The sequence below is a fragment of the Sus scrofa genome, chromosome 15, assembly GCF_054392235.1.
Source record: "Sus scrofa isolate SSC_HxYL_T2T_F1_AM1 chromosome 15, Sscrofa_HxYL_maternal_Yorkshire_Landrace_v2.0, whole genome shotgun sequence".
NCBI lineage: Eukaryota > Metazoa > Chordata > Mammalia > Artiodactyla > Suidae > Sus > Sus scrofa.
In genome coordinates, this window is record NC_139397.1 from 86335179 (window position 1) to 86353621 (window position 18443).

Below are 18443 nucleotides of genomic sequence, written 5' to 3' on the forward strand. Positions count from 1 at the left end.
CCACACTGATTTAAAGGAGATAGAAAAAGGCCTTCAAGTTGAGTCTGTATGAAAGGGAGAAACTATAATGATGAGTAATGGCCCCCAAATTTGATAACTGGGGAAATGTGAACATGAGTGGTATGAGAGAAAAATGTGTAGATATCAAGAAACTTTTATTGGTGAAGTGTATGATCTAAACAATTTGGAGACTTTTGTTGCAAAGATTCTTTAAGCCTATAATCTATTGATACTATTTGCTCTTGTGATGGGAGAACTTAAAACACCTTTTCAGTCTCTTTTATGATAATCTATCTAGTCAGGTGTGCATCTCTTCTTGGGTCAGTCTTGTTAATTTACAGTTTTCTGAGAATTTTTATTTCTTTAAGTTTTTAAATTTTTACCTAATTTTTTACCCAGATTTTCTTACAGTTCTTGCAGATTCCTAATAATTACACTTACGTCTTTTCTCATACCTTTAAATAGAGACCCATCTGAACCATTTTAGAGAATTGGTTGCACACTTTACCACACAACTGATTGAGTGGAAGAATTCCATGGTGACTATCTGATATATAAATAGCCTAACTAGGATTGATTTAATTTGTTTTGATAACTCTTGTCCACTATACTGAAATAGAACAACTAAGTGCTATTATCATTTTAATTTTTTTTAGGCATGTGATGTTAATCATTATAGTGCAACACATGTTAGGAAAAAATGGAAATTCATTTTTTTGTTGTTTGTTAAAGAGTGGATTAAGGGCTGCATATATTTTGATGACTGCACTTTAGCAGGTGTATAAAGGCACAAAATTGGAGTAGTATTGTTGCTTAAGAAATAATTCTAAATAGAATCAATGTGATTGTCAGGGGCATTTTATTCTCTCTCTTTTTTTTTTCATTTTATTCTCTTAAAAACATAGGCCAAACTGTACATGGCAGATTGGCTTTCCTACTAGATTTCTTTGCCCTAAGCCCTTTGCTTCTGTCAGAAAGTTATCCTTCAGAGTGAATGATGCTTCTGTGTGTTGCAGGCATATTAATTATGAAATGTTGTATTTTGAGATGCAATTGCAAATGCATGCTTGCACTGAGCTTACAAGTCATATTATCATCTTATAAACACTGAACAGCAAATTCGCATTTCTTCACTGTGTTTATAGAATAGTACCTTTTGACATACTGAAACCATGATATGAGTCAGGCTTCCAGACATATATGAGTGATCAGCTTGGGGGTCTAAAACTCCATGATCCTTGAAGGATCAGTTTTATTCTCAAAATCCAAGAAAGATTTTTTTAAAGATGGGAACAAATTGAGTGTTTTAAACAAGTTATATTTTGTTATAGCTAATCATTGAATCACCCACTAAAAACAACACAGGCTGATTTTAGAGCTCAGTCAAGGCTACCACTGAGATGTGACCTTCAGTGACCTTAGTGAGGTCTAGCCTGGCTATTGATTAAAACATACCAGCAAAAGCTTTGTGCCTCACTGACCTGCTAAAGGTGCCCTTTAGAGAAAACATTGACAAATGTGGGAGAGTGCCTTGACCCTCAACTGCCAATCTGGATGGCTACTTGGATTTGTAGAATGATTTGCAGTAATGTGCATGGGTGTCCAGGAAGCCACAGGACCTGGGACTAGGAGGGAGGTGGTCACCTTTCTCTCAAGACCTTCAATATTGCAGGAATTTCTAAAATTGATAACTCATTCTCAGAGAATTTCTCACTTAAACTCCAGATATTAGAAAAGACCAGAATATGAACTATAAGTGTTAGGCACACATTTTAAAATGATAATATACGTTTTTGTGAATTTTGTTTTCCACAGAACTCATAATCAAAAACTGAGGCCTTTTAAATGAGTACGACAAAAGATTTGTGAGGACAAATGATGTTACATTTACATTCGTTTTTTTTTTTTTTTTTTTTGTCTTTTTGCCTTTTCTAGGGCTGCTCTTGCGGCATATGGAGGTTCCCAAGCTAGGGGTCTAATCGGAGCTGTAGCCACTGGCCTACGCCAGAGCCACAGCAACGCGGGATCCGAGCCGCGTCTGCGACCTACACCACAGCTCACGGCAACGCCGGATCTTTAACCCACTGAGCAAGGGCAGGGATCGAACCCGCAACCTCATGGTTCCTAGTCGGATTCGTTAACCACTGCGCCACCACGGGAACTCCTACATTTACATTCGTACACACATTCCAGATCTTCCATAAATGTCAGCCTCCTTGAATTTTTTTTTTAATAGTACCTGAGATAGTTATATGTACTCACAAGTCAGTCCCACATGTCACCTGTCACAGCTAAGGCCATCCATGGGACTGCAATCCCACTCAAGCAGTGGTCTAACAGGCTAGTTTGGGGAAGTCCTACTCAAGGCATGATCACCTTGTTGATAAGATTTCAGGAAAATGGCAGTTCCCACTGATCTTGTATAAACCACCAGTGATGTGCCCATGGCTTGTAAAGGAAGACTAGCAGCCCCTAGATCTTCCTGAGGTATACTATCTAGGCATTATTCCTCTACAAATTGCCTGGTTCTCAAAGAGAGTGCTATTTTGATAGATCTTAATCTATCAACTCTTTTTTTTTTTTTTTTTTTTTTTTTTGTCTTTTCTAGGGCTGCACCTGCAGCATATGGAGGTTCCCAGGCTGGAGGTCTGTTGGAGGTGTAACTGCTGGCTTACGCCACAGCCACAGCAGCGTAGGATCCGAGCCTCATCTATGACCTACATCACAGCTCATGGCAATGCCGGATCCTTAACCCACTGAGTGAGGTCAGGGATTGAACCCGCAGCCTCATGGTTCCTAGTCGGATTCATTAACCACTGAGCCACGACAGGAACTCCCTCCACAACTCTTTACATTCTCTCCATTGCATGTGAACACACCTTCTTGTCCAGTATCCCACAGGCAATGACCACAAGTCACATCCACAGGGCCCAGGTGCTCAATTGGAATTTTTTCCAGCATCAACTACTGCACCTTTTCTGCAGAACTGGCATCGATTCTCACATCTCCAGTACTTGGAACTTTTCATTGAAACTGACTTTTTCTTTCAGAATTATTTCTCCTTTGTGTTAAACTCCCTCCCAGGGACTCAACTGACCTCAGATAGGGTCAATTCTATCCATCAAATATATTTGTATATCCTTGACTTCAAACATATCAGAATTTGAGTCCCTTTTTTTCCATCACCAAGGGTACCTTGGCCTCTGTCTAAGTTATAGATTAATTACAGGGATGTAAATTTAGATCAATAGATTTTTTTTCAATGTTTCTCTCAATAGATTACCTTAAATGCCTAAAGTCTTTTACTTATTTGATTGTAAAATATACTTTTTTTTTTTTTTTTTTTTTTTGCCTTTTCTTGAGCCGCTCCCACGGCACATGGAGGTTCCCAGGCTAGGGGTCCAATTGGAGCTGTAGCCGCCAGCCTACGCCAGAGCCACAGCAACGTGGGATCCGAGCCATGTCTGCAACCTACACCACAGCTCACAGCAATGCCGGATCGTTAACCCACTGAGCAAGGGCAGGGACCGAACCCACAACCTCATGGTTCCTAGTCGGATTCGTTAACCACTGTGCCACGACGGGAACTCCTACATTTTAAATTTCAGTTTTAACAATTGGTAATAAAAAAATACTCTCTTCCTTTGGAGTTAACTACATGTTGCAAATACATAGCAGTCTTTTTTCTTATTTATAAAATTGAGAACTGATCTAGATAAATAGAAATTTCCCTACTTTTTTGCCTCTTGATTTGTTATCTTTAAGTCTCCCCACTTTTCTATAGCAGAAAAAAAATTTATTTGGGGGATAAAATCTTAAATGATATCTCAGTATGTAAAAATAACATTTAAATAGTATGGGATTTATTTTCACTAATAAGAAAATTGGAGTTGAGATTATGAATGACATTTATAGATAAATTGAACTCAGTATCTAATTTATTTTTAGTATTTGGTTTTAATTACAAATAAATTTTCTTGTTTTTGTATTTTTGTCTTTTTAGGGCCATACCCCCAGCAATATGGATGTTCCCAGGCTAAGAGTTGCATTGGAGCTGCAGCTGCTGGCCTACACCAGAGCCACAACAATGCTAGATTCAATCCACGTCTGTGACCTACACCACAGATCATGGCAACACAGCTCATGGCAACGGATCCTTAACCCACTGAGTGAGATCAGGGATCGAACCCACATCTTCATAGATACTGGTTGGGTTCATTACCATTGAGCCACAACAGGAATTCCTAATTGCAAATAAGTTTTAAAGTCTGTATTCAGTGGATACATTATCAGCAAGTTGAGACCTGTTATCATGCTTGTTAGTTTTTAATTGTTTGACATCTCAGAATACATATCATTCATTAACAGAGAAGACAGACAAAGTTATTTTCCAAAGTATTCTTCAAAATGAGTGCAGCAGGTATTCAAGTTATTGCCTTAGTGGTCTTTAGTATGTCATCATTTGAGTGCATAATGTTCTCAACAGGATTTTAAGATATTTTAAATTATACTTAAAATTGAATTTTCAACCTTTCCAAAATTTCTCAAGCTTTGCTGCTAAATCTGGGCTTCCACAGTACCAGACTGGATTCAATAACTATTAGATGTGTAATACTAATCACAATTTGATAACACCATGCTACTGTTGTGAGTACTGCACATATTCTAGTTTGTTCTAAATCCATATTACCATGCATATCAACGTAAATAGACATAAAGTTTAAATGGAATAGAGGCCTCTGAGACGCAGGTGTCTGAGACAGTTTCTTTCCTTAAAGATTTCTGATGTTTTATGCTTGTTTAAATGATCATCATAAGTTGCTTCCTCAGTCTCTTTCTTCATTCAAGGAATGCATTTGTAGGATTTCTACATTAGCTATTTTTATTGGGTAAAATCAGCGATAGTTCATTTCTGGCTGTTGTGGAAACACAGTAAATGGACTGACTATACTTCATGAGTTTCTCTAACATTTTTAAAGAAAATTTTTACACTCGTATATGAATTAATGGTTTACCTTATATTAAAATGGAAATTTTATTAATTTTTTAGAAAAAGTGATTATATACATTTTAGTCTGGGAAAATAAAAGCATGTAATTACTGCTAGAATTTTATCATCTCTTTAAATTATTGTGTTAATCATTTGAATTGTGACACTATTTATTTATTTTTGCTTTTTTGACACTAATTTTAAAAACAAGATTTTTCTTAAATGATGTTTACTTTGAAGAATACTTTGTTTAAACTGTTTTCTTAAAGCCTAAGTTATCTTACAACCTGAATATATGAGTACTTGTGTTAACTTTATAATTAGTTTTCTTTAAGCAAATAAAAGAAACAAAATAAATATTCCTTTTTTATTTTTGTTTGTTTTCTTTTTGGCTGTACCCATGGGATGCGGAAGTTCCTAGGCCAGGGACTAAACCTTCATCACAGCAGTGACTCAAGCCACACGATGACTATGCCAGATACTTAACTCGCTGTGCCACCTGGGAACTTCCTATTAATTGTAATTTTCATCAACTCTCCACTGTAATATTTTGGTTGATTTTCCTATTTTTGTATGTGTGTCTTAAAATTATGAATCTCCTGGAGACTAAAAAGTTATTTAAATCTAGAGTAGTGCTGATTAGTAAGATAAAATGCATTTTACTTCTTGTCCATAGTAAGAGTTGTTGATTGAATGACAGGTAAATAAATGAATAAATGTACATGAATGATTAGAAATTTACTTCATTCTTGTAATATGGATACTCTTTTTGCACTAATTTATGTATGGTATGATCATGCAGTTCTAAATTTAATGCCTTATTTATATTCCAAGATTCCTATTGATTTTCCTCTGTGTCACATTACACTTACATCTTGTAGTCAGCTTTACTCTTTGAAAATATAACCTTATGTAACATATTGAAACATATTTTCTTTTTTTAAGGAAAAAATAAGGAGATATCAACAGACTGAAAAGATGTTTTCAGAGGCCTAGAGTCTTCAGGAAGATACTGGAGTTCATGAGATCTCAAGGTTAGTAGACATTACTATTTTCATGCTTTTACAGATCTGGGATATAACTTTCTCACTGTTCCCTGTTGTTATGGCTAATGTGTAATTGGATAATAAAGAAAAACTGATCTTGTATAAAACATATTTTTAACAAAATCTCTTCAGTGTTTTTAGAAATTCATTTATACCAGAAATGTATTATTTCATTCAGCTGGGATGGTTACAAGAAAATATTGTTTTAGTGGAGAATACATTGGTTATTAAATTTTTCTTCACTTTTTTAAAGGGTAGTACTGTTAGCATGAAAATGAATATTAGACATTCCTATAAAATTCTATTTTTGATTTGTGTCTTTGGTTACAACCAACACATATATACACACATAGTTTAGAAAGATAGTTGATCAACAATCCCATTCTCTGACTTTTCCTAGTACAGGAAAAGAAATTTTACTTTTGTTGGAAAATGTGACCTCGATAAAATAACAGCTACTATGAATGAGCAAAAAAAGATATTTGAGTAGCTTTTCTAAGTTGTTTAGTGTCATAAGTCTAGAAAAGAAAAGCAAAATAAGCCTACTCTTATTAAATGGCTTATTATAATAATATATGTAAAATGTTCATTTGGAAGTTTGAGTTATAGTATAGGTAAAAATGTTTCGTTCTGATGGGATAGCTTGAGAATGTGGGTGATTTCTGACTCCTTTATATTGTGGGACCCAATATCATAATTTATAATTCTAAATGAAATGTATAAACCTCTTATTTACTTGTAATTATTTGTGGTGTTTATTTACATTTATTGAGGTAACATTACATTATATAAGTTGCACATGTACATTATATTTTTACTTCTGTATATACTACAGCATGCTCACCATTAAAAATTTAGTTTCTATCTTTTATCATATAGTTGACCCTTCTTATCCATCGCCCACCCTACCCCCAACCCCTTCCTTTCTAGTAACCACTATTTTGTTCTCAGTAATGATCTTTTATTTTGATTGCCTTGGTTAGACTTGCTTTCAATATCTACTTTTCTTTACTCATCCAAGGATATATTCATTCAGAATTTATTTAGGACTTACATATGCGAGACAGTGGGCTGAATATTGCTTTGGTTATTTCAAAATAAGTAAGATTTTGTTCTTGTTCTTAAGAATTGCCTGACTAACATGTTACTCAGAAAATAATTTTAATATTAATGCAAGCAACACATAAGTAAAAGACAGGCTAGCTTTTAAAGGAGACATAATGAATTCTGAAATGCAATAGGAATTATTTTGGGATTATTCATATTTCCACATTATGGCTTTTGTTAGACTACAATACTGAGAGTTTATAGTAATGAGAGTGGTGCTCCTTTACAACACACACCCAAATGACCCTTTATTAAAGTAGCTCTTTAAAGAAGTAATACAAGATTCTAAGAAAGTCTCTTATTTGTCACAATTGCAAGTGTAATGTAATAGAAAATAGTTATGCAAACATCTATGAAAAGAACAAAGGTGAGCATTACCTACTTGGTGTTTTTAATTCCTGAACAGGCAACTTCTTACTAGAGAATTAAAAAATTTCCCCAGTGACCTAGAAAGGCATGTAGATTTGCAATGCTTGTAATGTAGGTTTGAATGCTATAAACCCCTAAGGAATCCATATGCAAATACCTAGGTAAGGAAAGAGATTTGCAGTGGAGTGGGAGTTCACACTGCTTGAAATGGAATTGCACAGCACTATGCTTCTCACAAAAAGTTTTTAAAAAGGTACTATCATAAGACATTAAAGTAAGTCAAGTAATTAAAAATAGTAAACATCCTTTTGAAAAGTCAGTGTTCTTAATTGCTCTGCTAAAGTGGTTAAATTAATTTATATAGTAACCACAATCATTCAACAAATATTTATCAATTGCCCACCATGTGCATGGGGGTGACAATGGTAAATAAAATACACCAATATCCTCGCCTCAGTGGAAATTACATTCTAAAAGATGGAAATAAAAAACCAATAAAAAAAATGAAGTTAATTACGTTACGTTAGATGGTAACAGTGCTATGAGAAAAACAGGTAAAGAACACAGAATGTAAGGAGGGATGGAATTTTTAAAGAGCCTAATAACCTCGTACTACATAATATATACAAAGGAGATAGGTATCACTTGTTTTTAGTTGGCACTATGGTCCATATAGTGCCAACTAAAAACAAATACAGTGAAATATAACATTTCCTAAGGTAAATATCATTAATGTATGAAAAATAACTAGTATGTATCTCAGTTTCATCAGAAAGAAAAGACATTTTTAAATGATAATACATTTAAGTACATGAAATATTGTCAAAAAGTTTGTGATAAAGAAATATAAAATTGAATGCGGATTTGTCCATTCACTTACTAAAAGGTAAAGACTATTACTTTCCATCTGTGTATGGGGGAAAATCAATCCATTTTTTGAAATTGAATATATATCATAAATCTAATAAAGATCTCTATGACAATACATATAGATAATACATGATGCTAGAAGCCTCTATATAATTTTCTTTTTGTTGTTTTATCATCAGTCTTATTTTAGAAGAGTACTAAGTCCTGGGATTGAAAATGGAAGGGAATTTTTTAAACACCACTCCATTCATATAGTACACTAATTTTTTAAAGGGCATATGTCTTTCTTTGTACATTTGATTTATTAGAAGATACATGAGTATTTGGAAATTAAAATAAATCAATCTATTTGTGATCACCAACCAGTGAGTCATTAGGTTTCTTTTGATGGTACTCTGTATGGAATTTTTCTATTAAACATAGGTGCTGAGCACAGAATTCTAGAGATGTCTACAGCCCAGAAAATCCTACCAATTTTTTGTCATCTGTGCTATAGATGAACTCCTCACATAAATTGATGTTATCTTGAAAATCAGTCAGCCTTGACTTTACTGGATAAAAATGAAGAGTTTAGCCAATTTAGTATGCAGAAAAGTAGTTAGATCAATTTTTTATTGTTAATAAGTCAATGTGAAAGGAATATCTAGCCATCTAAATAAAATTTAGATTAAGAAGTTTCAAAACCTACTAAATATTATACTTCCTTCAGTCATCCAAAAGACAGGTATTATAAACACAATATCATCTAAAGGAAATAAATGCCAAGTATCAAAGTAGTAAAAGAAGTGCAAAGTCAAGGTTGCGATTATTTGAGATTAATATATATTCTCTAAGGCAGAGAATATATATTACATGTTGTATCATAGACAGAAAAGATGGTCAGCTCTGTGAAGGTGACCAAGAAGAGGCAACCAATGCAGCAGTATTGTTTGTTTTAAGAAAAAAAATGAGAGGATGCAGAAGGCTAGTGGAAGATTATGGAGAAAAAAGACTTATGCATTGTCACCGTGTCAGAGATAAATTCCTTCCAAACCAACATTAATGTCTGTTGCCTTCATCTGGAGACTTTGAAAGAAAGAACTAGAAATTGGCTTAAGGGTAACTGAAATAATGACTTTTCAAAAGCAAATAGAGTAGTTCCTGTTGTGGCTCAGCAGGATAAGAACCCAACTAGTATCCATAGGATGTGGGTTTGACCCCTAGCCCCACTCAGTGGGCTAAGGATCTGGTGTTGCCACGAGCTGTGGTGCAGGTCACAGATGAATCTGGGGTTACCGTGGCTGTGGCATAGACTGGCAGCTGCAGCTCTGATTTGACCCCTAGCCCAGGAACTTCCATATGCCACAGGTGCAGCCCTAAAGAGAAAAAAAAAAAAAAAGCAAATAGAAAATAACATATACTTAATCATATATTTGCTTTACAAAAACTAAACCGAAGAATATTTTGCAGATTCGTACCACAAATCCAGTTCCCCAAGTATTCGTCCAAATAATGACTTTTCCATCCTCTCACAAACCACCACACACAAATATACAACTTTGTGGCATGCCCATGCTCGGGGTGGTTCCTACTTCTCCACCTTTCTTCAGTGGTTCTCCAGATGATTTCTTACCAATCTTATTTCTCATTTTATAAATAATTTATCTAATCCAGGTTTCTCAACCTCAGTACTCCTGACCTTTTGATGGGATAACTTTTGTGGAGGGAGTGTCCTGTGCACTGTAGGATGTCTAGCAGTATCCCTGGCACTAGTCACCAGTACTACTCCACCCTCCAAGCTGTGAAAACCAAAAATGTTGCTAGATGTTGCCTACTGTCCCCTTGTGACAAAATTACCCTGGGATGAGAACCACTGATAAACTCCTAACCTCCACAACTTCAATAAATATCTAGTCCATATCAACAAAAAAATCTCCTAAACACCTATATCATTTTGTTTTCAATTAAAACTCAACTGAGACTCTTTAAACCTTGCTTGTTTAGAGTGAAACTCACTTCTGGCCATTTGTATGTTTTTAATTTCTTTTTATTTGCTTACACGTGGCTTTGCATCTAAAATGTGTCTAATGAAATAATGAGTGAATATAAGTGAGAAAATTAGGGAAGAGGAAAAATAAGGGAAAAATACAAGATTAAGTAAGGAGTTAGGTTTTAAGTTGCAAGTGAAAAAATCCTTTTCCTCTCACTTTTTTTTTTTCTTTAAATTCATGAATCTTTCTGTGTTCTCCAAATCTTACTTGAAATTTGGCTTGAACACCAGCAGCTTACCCTCCATATTTCTACAGCCTGTCCTTTTACACTGTACATGCAAACCTGAATCTGTATAGGACCTCTTTTCTTACATGCAAGGCACGTGAGTGTTACAGGAGCAAATGAGACCACTCTGCAGATAGATGGTTTTCTAATCTGAGTTAGCCCTTTAGCAGCATTCACTAATTCCTTTCACTCTGACAGTGGTCTGCCACTATTTCAAAAGTTTATCACCCCATTCAAGCTGCATAGTCTCCCGCCTTCACTCTCAGAGCACTTGCTATTTTGACAAGAAAATTAAGGTCATTGTGTGGAAATTACTTCTGCACCTTCACAGTTCCCTCCAGCACCAAACAGTGACATCTATCAACATTCTTTCTTTCCTCCAATCTTAAGGGATGAGGAGTTTTCTTCCTACTATTCAAGGCAAAGCCTATATTGATTTTATTCCCTATCACCGAGGCTTTTGCTATTAATTTCCTTTATGCCTTTTATCTTCAACTTTCCTTCTTTGCTGGCCCTTTTTCTTCAATGTGGACATGCTCTTCAAACTTCTATCCAAAAAAGTAAATCAACAAACAAAAGCAAACTGACCTCTCTCTTCACTAAATTTCACCGCCAGCACCATCCAATTTCTCTGCTCTCTGATTCATTCAAACTCTCCATAGCAGCACTCCACGTTCATTATCTCCAACTTCCAAGATTCAGTCACTCCTCAGCACAGTGCAATCTGATTTCTAACCCCATTTAACAGAGCATGCTCTCTCTAAAGGCTCAGGTGACCTGCAGCCCTTATCTGGACTGGTTCTCTCAGGGGTATCTGACACAGTTAACTTCGTTTTTCTTCTTTCACTCCCTGGGCTGTTGTGACACTCCTCCTTGGTTTGCCTCACATCTTAGACCCTTTTATAAAGTCTCCTTTCACAGGCTCTTCTTTCTCTGTTTTTTTGTTGTTGTTGTTGTTTTTTTCACAAAGTCAGGAATTACAACTCAAAAACTGATAGGTGACCATAGGTAATATAATGAGTGAAAAACAGCTCATTGAAAACAATAAACACTGTAGAGGCCAAACAACATGCCCACAGAAGGTCTTGATATTTTATGGCTTACTGCTCAGATAATAGCACTTCCTAGAGATCTATCCTCAGCTTATTGCTCATTCACCATCCTGGCTCTCCCTGATCAAGCAAAGCTACCTTATGACTTTATTAATAGAACAGATGGCAGTGATTTCAACCCAGTTCTTCAGTTAAACTACAGAATTGCCTACTCTATACATACGTATGCATACAGGATATCAATGCCTAGCAAGGAAAAAAAAAAATAATCATAGCAATGGAATGCAATACAAACTCCCCGAAATATACACTATATAATGTGATCATAATGCAACAAAGAAATAATCTTAAGTAAGTGGGAAGTCCTTCTAATGAAAGGCTGTTAACAACCCCAAGTACACATTGGTGTCTGATAAAGAAGGCATTTTGAATGGGGAGAAGCAAGGAAAGACAGTGACTTACTTAGTAGAAGGTACTAGAACAATTCTTTAACTATTTGTGGAAAAAATAAGGTGTGATCTATACATCATATTATATTGAGGTAAATTGTAGATAAATATTTAAAATATTTTTAAATTAAAATTTTTAATTTAAATTAAAACTTAATTTTTAAATTTTTTAATTTAAAATTACTTTAAATCTTTAAAAATATTTTAAATTATTATTGAACATTCAGTAAATTCAGTAGCTTGCAGATATGTATGTGCTTTTGGTTTAGGAAAGCAATTAATGTAAGAAAGCAAAGAAAAATGAAAAATTATTCATTTTTATATTTATGAACAGTAAAATTCACTCTTCTTTGTGTACAGTTTCATGAGATTTGACAATTGTGTAGTCATGCAACCTTTACCACAATCAAGGTATAAAATATTTCCATCACCCCCAAAATTTCTTTGAGCTGCCCCTTGTCAGCTCCTCCTCACCCTAATCCCTGGCAACTGATTACTATAGTTTTGCCTTTACCCAAATATCATATCAATGGAAACACTCAGAATGTAGTCTTTTGCATCTGACCTCTTTCCCTTCATTATATTGTATTTAAGATAGATTTATGCTGTTGCATGTTTTAATAGTTTGTTCCTTATTATTAAGTAATATTCCATTGTATACATGTATTACAGATTGTCTATCCATTCACCTGTTAAAAGACTTTTGGATTTAGTTTTTATTTATTTATTTATTTATTTTGTCTTTTGCCATTTCTTGGGCCGATCCCGAGGCATATGGAGGTTTCCAGGCTAGGGGTCGAATCAGAGCTGTAGCCCCCGGCCTACGCCAGAGCCACAGCAAGGTGGAATCCGAGCTGCGTCTGCAACCTACATCACAGTTCATGGCAACGCCAGATCCTTAACTCACTGAGAAAGGCCAGGGATCGCACCCACAACCTCATGGTACCTAGTCGGATTCGTTAACCACTAAGCCACGACGAGAACTCCCAGTTTTTGATGTTTTGAATAAAGCTGCTGTAAAGATCCAAGTTGAATTTTTTGTGAGAACCTAAGTTTTCATTTATCATGGGTAAATGCCCTGATGGTGTTGTGTGTCCCAAGTTAAATATATGTTTAAACTTTCTAAGACACTATAAAAATATATTCCAAAATGGCTTATACCATTTTGCATTTCCATCAGCAATGTATGAGCATTCACATTGTTCCCCACCCTTCCCAGCATTTGGTATTGTTAGTTTTTATTTATTTATTTATTTTTAATTTTAGCCATTCTTATTGTCATTATGGGTTTTAACTTGCATGTCCTTAATAAATAATAATATTGAGTATTTTTACCTATACTTACTTATATAGCACTCCCTAAAGACCCATCCTCAGCTTGCTGCTAAGGGTTTTGTGAAGGGTTCAAATATTTTGTCCCATTTTTTTAGAAAAGAATTATTTAGAGCCGTTTTTAGGTTCACAGCAAAACTGAGAGGAAGGTAAAGAGATTTCCCATTTATTTCCCAACTCCTCTGCATGAGTAACTTCTCTCAATATCAACATCCCTCACCGCAGTGATACCTTTTTAAAGCTGATCAGCCTACACTGGCACATCCTAATTGCCCAAAGTCTATAGTTTACATTAGATTTCATTCTTGGTGTTGTACATTCTATGGGTTTGAATAAATGTATCGATCATTGTAGTATCATACAAAGTATTTTCACTGCCCCCCAAAATCCTTTATGCTCCACCTATTTATCTTTTCTCCCCACCCTCAATCTCTGGCAACCACTGATCTTTTTTACTATCTCCATAGATTTGCCTTTTCCAGAATATAATATAGTCAGAGTCGGAAGTATGTAGCCTTCTCAGATTGGCTTCTTTCACTTTAGTAGTATGCATTTAAATTTCCCTCCATGCTTTTTCATGGCTGGAAAAGCCACATTTCTTTTTAGCACTAAGAAATATTCCGTTGTCTGGTTGTACCACAGTTTACTGATCCATTCACCTACTGAAGGACACCTTGGTTTCTTCTAAGTTTTAGTAATTATGAATAAAGCTTCTAAAAACTTTCTAAGGCAGTTTTTTGCATGGACATAAATTTCTAACCCCTTTGGGTAAATGCCAGAAAGTGTAATTGTTAAGTCATACAGTAAGAGTATGTTTAGTTTTGTAAAAAATGAAACTATCTTCCAAATGCATTTCCCCAATGACATATGATGTGGAACATCTTTTCATATGCTTATTTGCCATCTGTATATCTTTGGTGAGGTGTCTATTCAGGTTTTTGCCTCATTTTTTAAACTTTTTCTTACTGTTGAGTTTTAACATTTATATATAGTAATTTTTAAGTTGTTTTCTATTTAGTTTTTAGATTTCTTTTTTCTTTTTTTCTTTTTTAGGTCACACCAATGGCATATGCAAGTTCCCAGGCTAGGGGTTGAATCACAGCTGCAGCTGCTGGCCTACACCACAGCCACAAGGGATCCAAGCCGAGTCTCTGACCTACACAGTTCATGGCAATGCCAGATCCTTAACCCACTGAGCAAGGCCAGGGATCAAACCTGCATCCTCATAGATACTAGTTGGGTTTGTACCCACTGAGCCACAATGGGAACTCCCTAGATTTCTTTATAGATATTCTAGATAAAAATCCTTTGGAAGATGGGCAATTTGCTAATATTTTTCCCTTATATGGCTTGTTTTTTGTATTCTCACCTTTTTCCCCCCACATTGTAAGAGTCACTAACTTTGACAAAGTCATATTTATCAATTTTTTCATTTTATGAATTATGGGTTCGGTGTTATATCTAGGAGCTCTTTGCCTATCCCAGGGTCACAAAGATTTTCACCTATTTTTCTTCTAAATACTTTATAATGTCATGTTTTACATTTAGGAATACAATCAATTTTGAGTAAATTATATAAGAAATTGAGGTTCAGTATTTTCTATACAGACATCCAACTCTTTCATCAGTATTTTTTAAAGATTCTCTTTTCTCCATTAAATTGCCTCTACACCTTTGTAAAAAAATCCATCATGTTTTTGTGGGTCCATTTCTGGCGTCTCTATTCTGTCCTACTGATGTACATATTTGTAATTTTTCTCATTATCACAGTCTTGATTTCTGTAGCTCTGTAGTAAATACATATATATGTATAAATGCAAGTGGTTATGTCTTGGGGGTTGGGGGTAGATTTAATTTATTGCTTTTTTAGTGTTTTTTGGTCTCTAAATTTCCTGAAAGTACATTTTTTTATTATGAAAAAGATCATATAAAATTGGATTATGAAAGGATACAAAGTCATAAACTATATGAAAAGTTAAGCAGCCAACTACTTAACACATTATTTCATAGTTGACAGTGAAGGTTGATTAGCCTTATTATTTAAGGAAATTCGCAATATTGATAAGATTCCAATGGGCTAAAAAATTAGAAGAACAACTTGCATAAAATGAAATATAAAACAGCTAATAAAAAAATCATCTTTAACAGTACTCACAGAAATGGGAACAGAATGTTATAATATTGTCTATCAAATTAGCAAAAATTTTTAATTGCATATCTGTTTTCACTGTCATATACTGTTGATGGAAATATGTTAGTAGGAAAATAAGTTAAGAAATTTTCATATGCTTATGCTTTATTATCGTAAGCAATAAATTTCCAGACCGAAGCAAAATATCATAGTATTGCTTGAATCATTGAAAATAACATGAGTATTCTGTAAGAGAATTGTTTTAAAAATTGTAATACATCCAGAAGACTTAATATTACACATCCACTGAAATGTAATTTACAAGAAACTTTAATGACATGAAAAAGACTCATGTTAGATGAGAAAATAGACATGAAAAAGTAGATATAATATAAATTAAATATATAAAAGCAGCATTAAGTAAATCAGGCAGAAATTAAATCAAAATACTTTAAAATATTTTATAATAATATAAATATTATAAATAATGTTTGAAATACAGATTTTTTTCAAAAGTAGAATGCAAGTGATTTTTTTAAAATTTCTGAATGTTCATAATATTTTAATTGAGGTATAGTCAATATATAACATTATATGTTTTAAGTATAAAACGTAGTGATTCACAATTTTTAAAGGTTATTTTCCAAGTACAGTCATTATGAAACGTTGACTTCATTCCCTGTGTTTATGACATATCTTTATAGCTTATTTTATGCATAGTGTTTTGTGCCTCAATCTCTGACCTCTATCTTGCCCCTTCCCTACTTCTGTCTCCCCACAGGTAACACTAGTTTGCCCTCTATATCTGTGAGTCTCTTTCTTGTTATATTCACTAATTGTTTTATTTTTTAGATTCCACATATAAGTGATATATACAGTATTTGTCTTTCTCTGTCCAATTTATTTCACTTAGTATAATATCCTCTAACTCCATCCATGTTGTTGCTGTTGCAAATGGCAAAATTTATTTCTTTCATATGACTGAGTCGTATTCCAGTGTGTGTGTAGTGTGTGTGTGTGTGTGTGTGTGTGTGTGTGTGTGTAGACATTTTCTTTATCCATTCATCACTTACGGACACCAAATGTTCATAATTTTCATGTAAATCTTAATTAAATTTTTTATTTCCTGTCTCAGATCCTTTCCCTCTACTATGTGACCATCTCATTTAAAAATAGCTGGTCATGTAAGTCAGAAAGCTTTTCACTCACCAGTCGTTTCCAGAAAACTATAACCAAATTCAAATGTCTTTTCTTCATGTTACTTCTCATCACCTTCTGAGAGCAGCACTGTCACTACTACTGCTTTAATTCTTCTGTTCTTCATCTCTCCACTGGATAAAGTGATAACCTATTGATGAGTTTCCCCCATTCCATTTGCATCCTTTCAAATCTGTTCTCAGAGCAGCTGCTCCAGAGGCTCAATTTAAAACAAACATCTGACCCATGACCTTCATTCACCCTCCTACATTTCTTTAGAAACATCCCATACATTGATAAGACCCAAGCTACTTGTCTCAAGTACCTGCCTTTTGCCTGCTTCTTCAGCATGCTCACCACGCTCAACCTTGATTCTACATTTCATCATGCCGAGCTCTTATACTCACCCCCTTGCTTCCATACCTTTATGCCTTGACGTAGATGCCTGTTCTGGTTAGCCTGCCCTTCTGTTCATCCCCTCCTCCCTCTTTGTTGCTTCATTAACTCCTCTTTACACTGAAAGGCTTAGATCTAGTGACACCTCAACCAGAAAGTTTTTTTCAGCACCATGTGTTTACTGTCTATCAGATAATTGATGGCTTTTTTCAGATTATCTCTTTACATGTTATCCTCCTCTCAAAACCAGTGAGCTCAAAAGTATAATGCATATAACCTATGGAGTGAACAAGAAAATCTTTTGAGAAGCAAAGTAAAAATACTAGTACCTCTATTTATATTTGTTCCTCATTTCTATGTTTATGTATTCATATAATTTAGATAAAATATGTACAATAATACATAATATATATATAAATACATATATATATAGGAGTGGAATGCATGCAGAAACTTTTTTTTTAGTGGTGGGAATATATAGTTTACCATGCTTTAAGACCATTGCTCTAAAACTGCAGTGGCAAGGAATATGCCTTATTTATCCAGAGCATGTAGCAACAAATTGGACACATAGGAACTCTCTGTTGAACTTAACTGAAAGTAAAATTTTGGAGTTCCCATCATGCCTCAGTGGTAACGAACCCAACTAGTATCTATGAGGATGAGGGTTCAATCCCGGCCTCGCTCATTGGGTTAAGGATCCAGTGTTGCTGTGAGCTGTGGTGTAGGTTGCAGACATGGCTTGGATCCTATGTTGCAGTGCCTGTGATACAGGCTGGCAGCTACAGCTCCAATTTGACCCCTAGCCTGGGAACTTCCATATGCCTTATGTGTGGCCCTAAAAAAAGACAAAAAAAAAAAAAATCAAGCAAAGTAAAATTTTATATCAAACTCTTAACCACACTTAGGAAGATAGTTGTGACGTGATTAAAAATTTAGATTAAGGTGGAAAATTCTCTTTCTTTTGCTTACTTAACTTGATGAGTATGAGAATTAGAGGGAATTTGAGAAAGGAAAATAGAAAGCAACAGAGAGAAAAATCCATACTAAAGTAAGTTTCAACATTACACATGCTTTTTTGTGTGTGTGTATCTTTTTAGGCCTGCACCTGTGGCATATGGAGGTTCCCAGGCTAGGGGTCATTTGGAGCTGTAGCTGCTGGCCTGTGCCACAGCCACAGCAATGCCAGGTCCAAACCACATCTGCGACCTACACCATAGCTTATGGCAACACCAGATCCTTAACCCA

The 18443-nt window shown here is 34.9% G+C and overlaps 2 protein-coding genes across 2 annotated transcripts in view; one reads left to right on the plus strand and one right to left on the minus strand.

The window, feature by feature from the left end:
• TTC21B (tetratricopeptide repeat domain 21B) overlaps window positions 1-18443 on the minus strand; it is an 875896-nt gene that overhangs the window by 440268 nt on the left and 417185 nt on the right. The gene's annotated exons all lie outside the window — the stretch shown is intronic.
• CSRNP3 (cysteine and serine rich nuclear protein 3) overlaps window positions 1-18443 on the plus strand; it is a 193304-nt gene that overhangs the window by 27889 nt on the left and 146972 nt on the right. Inside the window, exon 3 of the mRNA XM_005671893.4 lies at window positions 5936-6024. Coding sequence (XP_005671950.2) covers window positions 6012-6024 — 13 coding nt within the window. The 5' untranslated portion in view covers window positions 5936-6011. The remainder of the gene's footprint in view (window positions 1-5935; window positions 6025-18443) is intronic.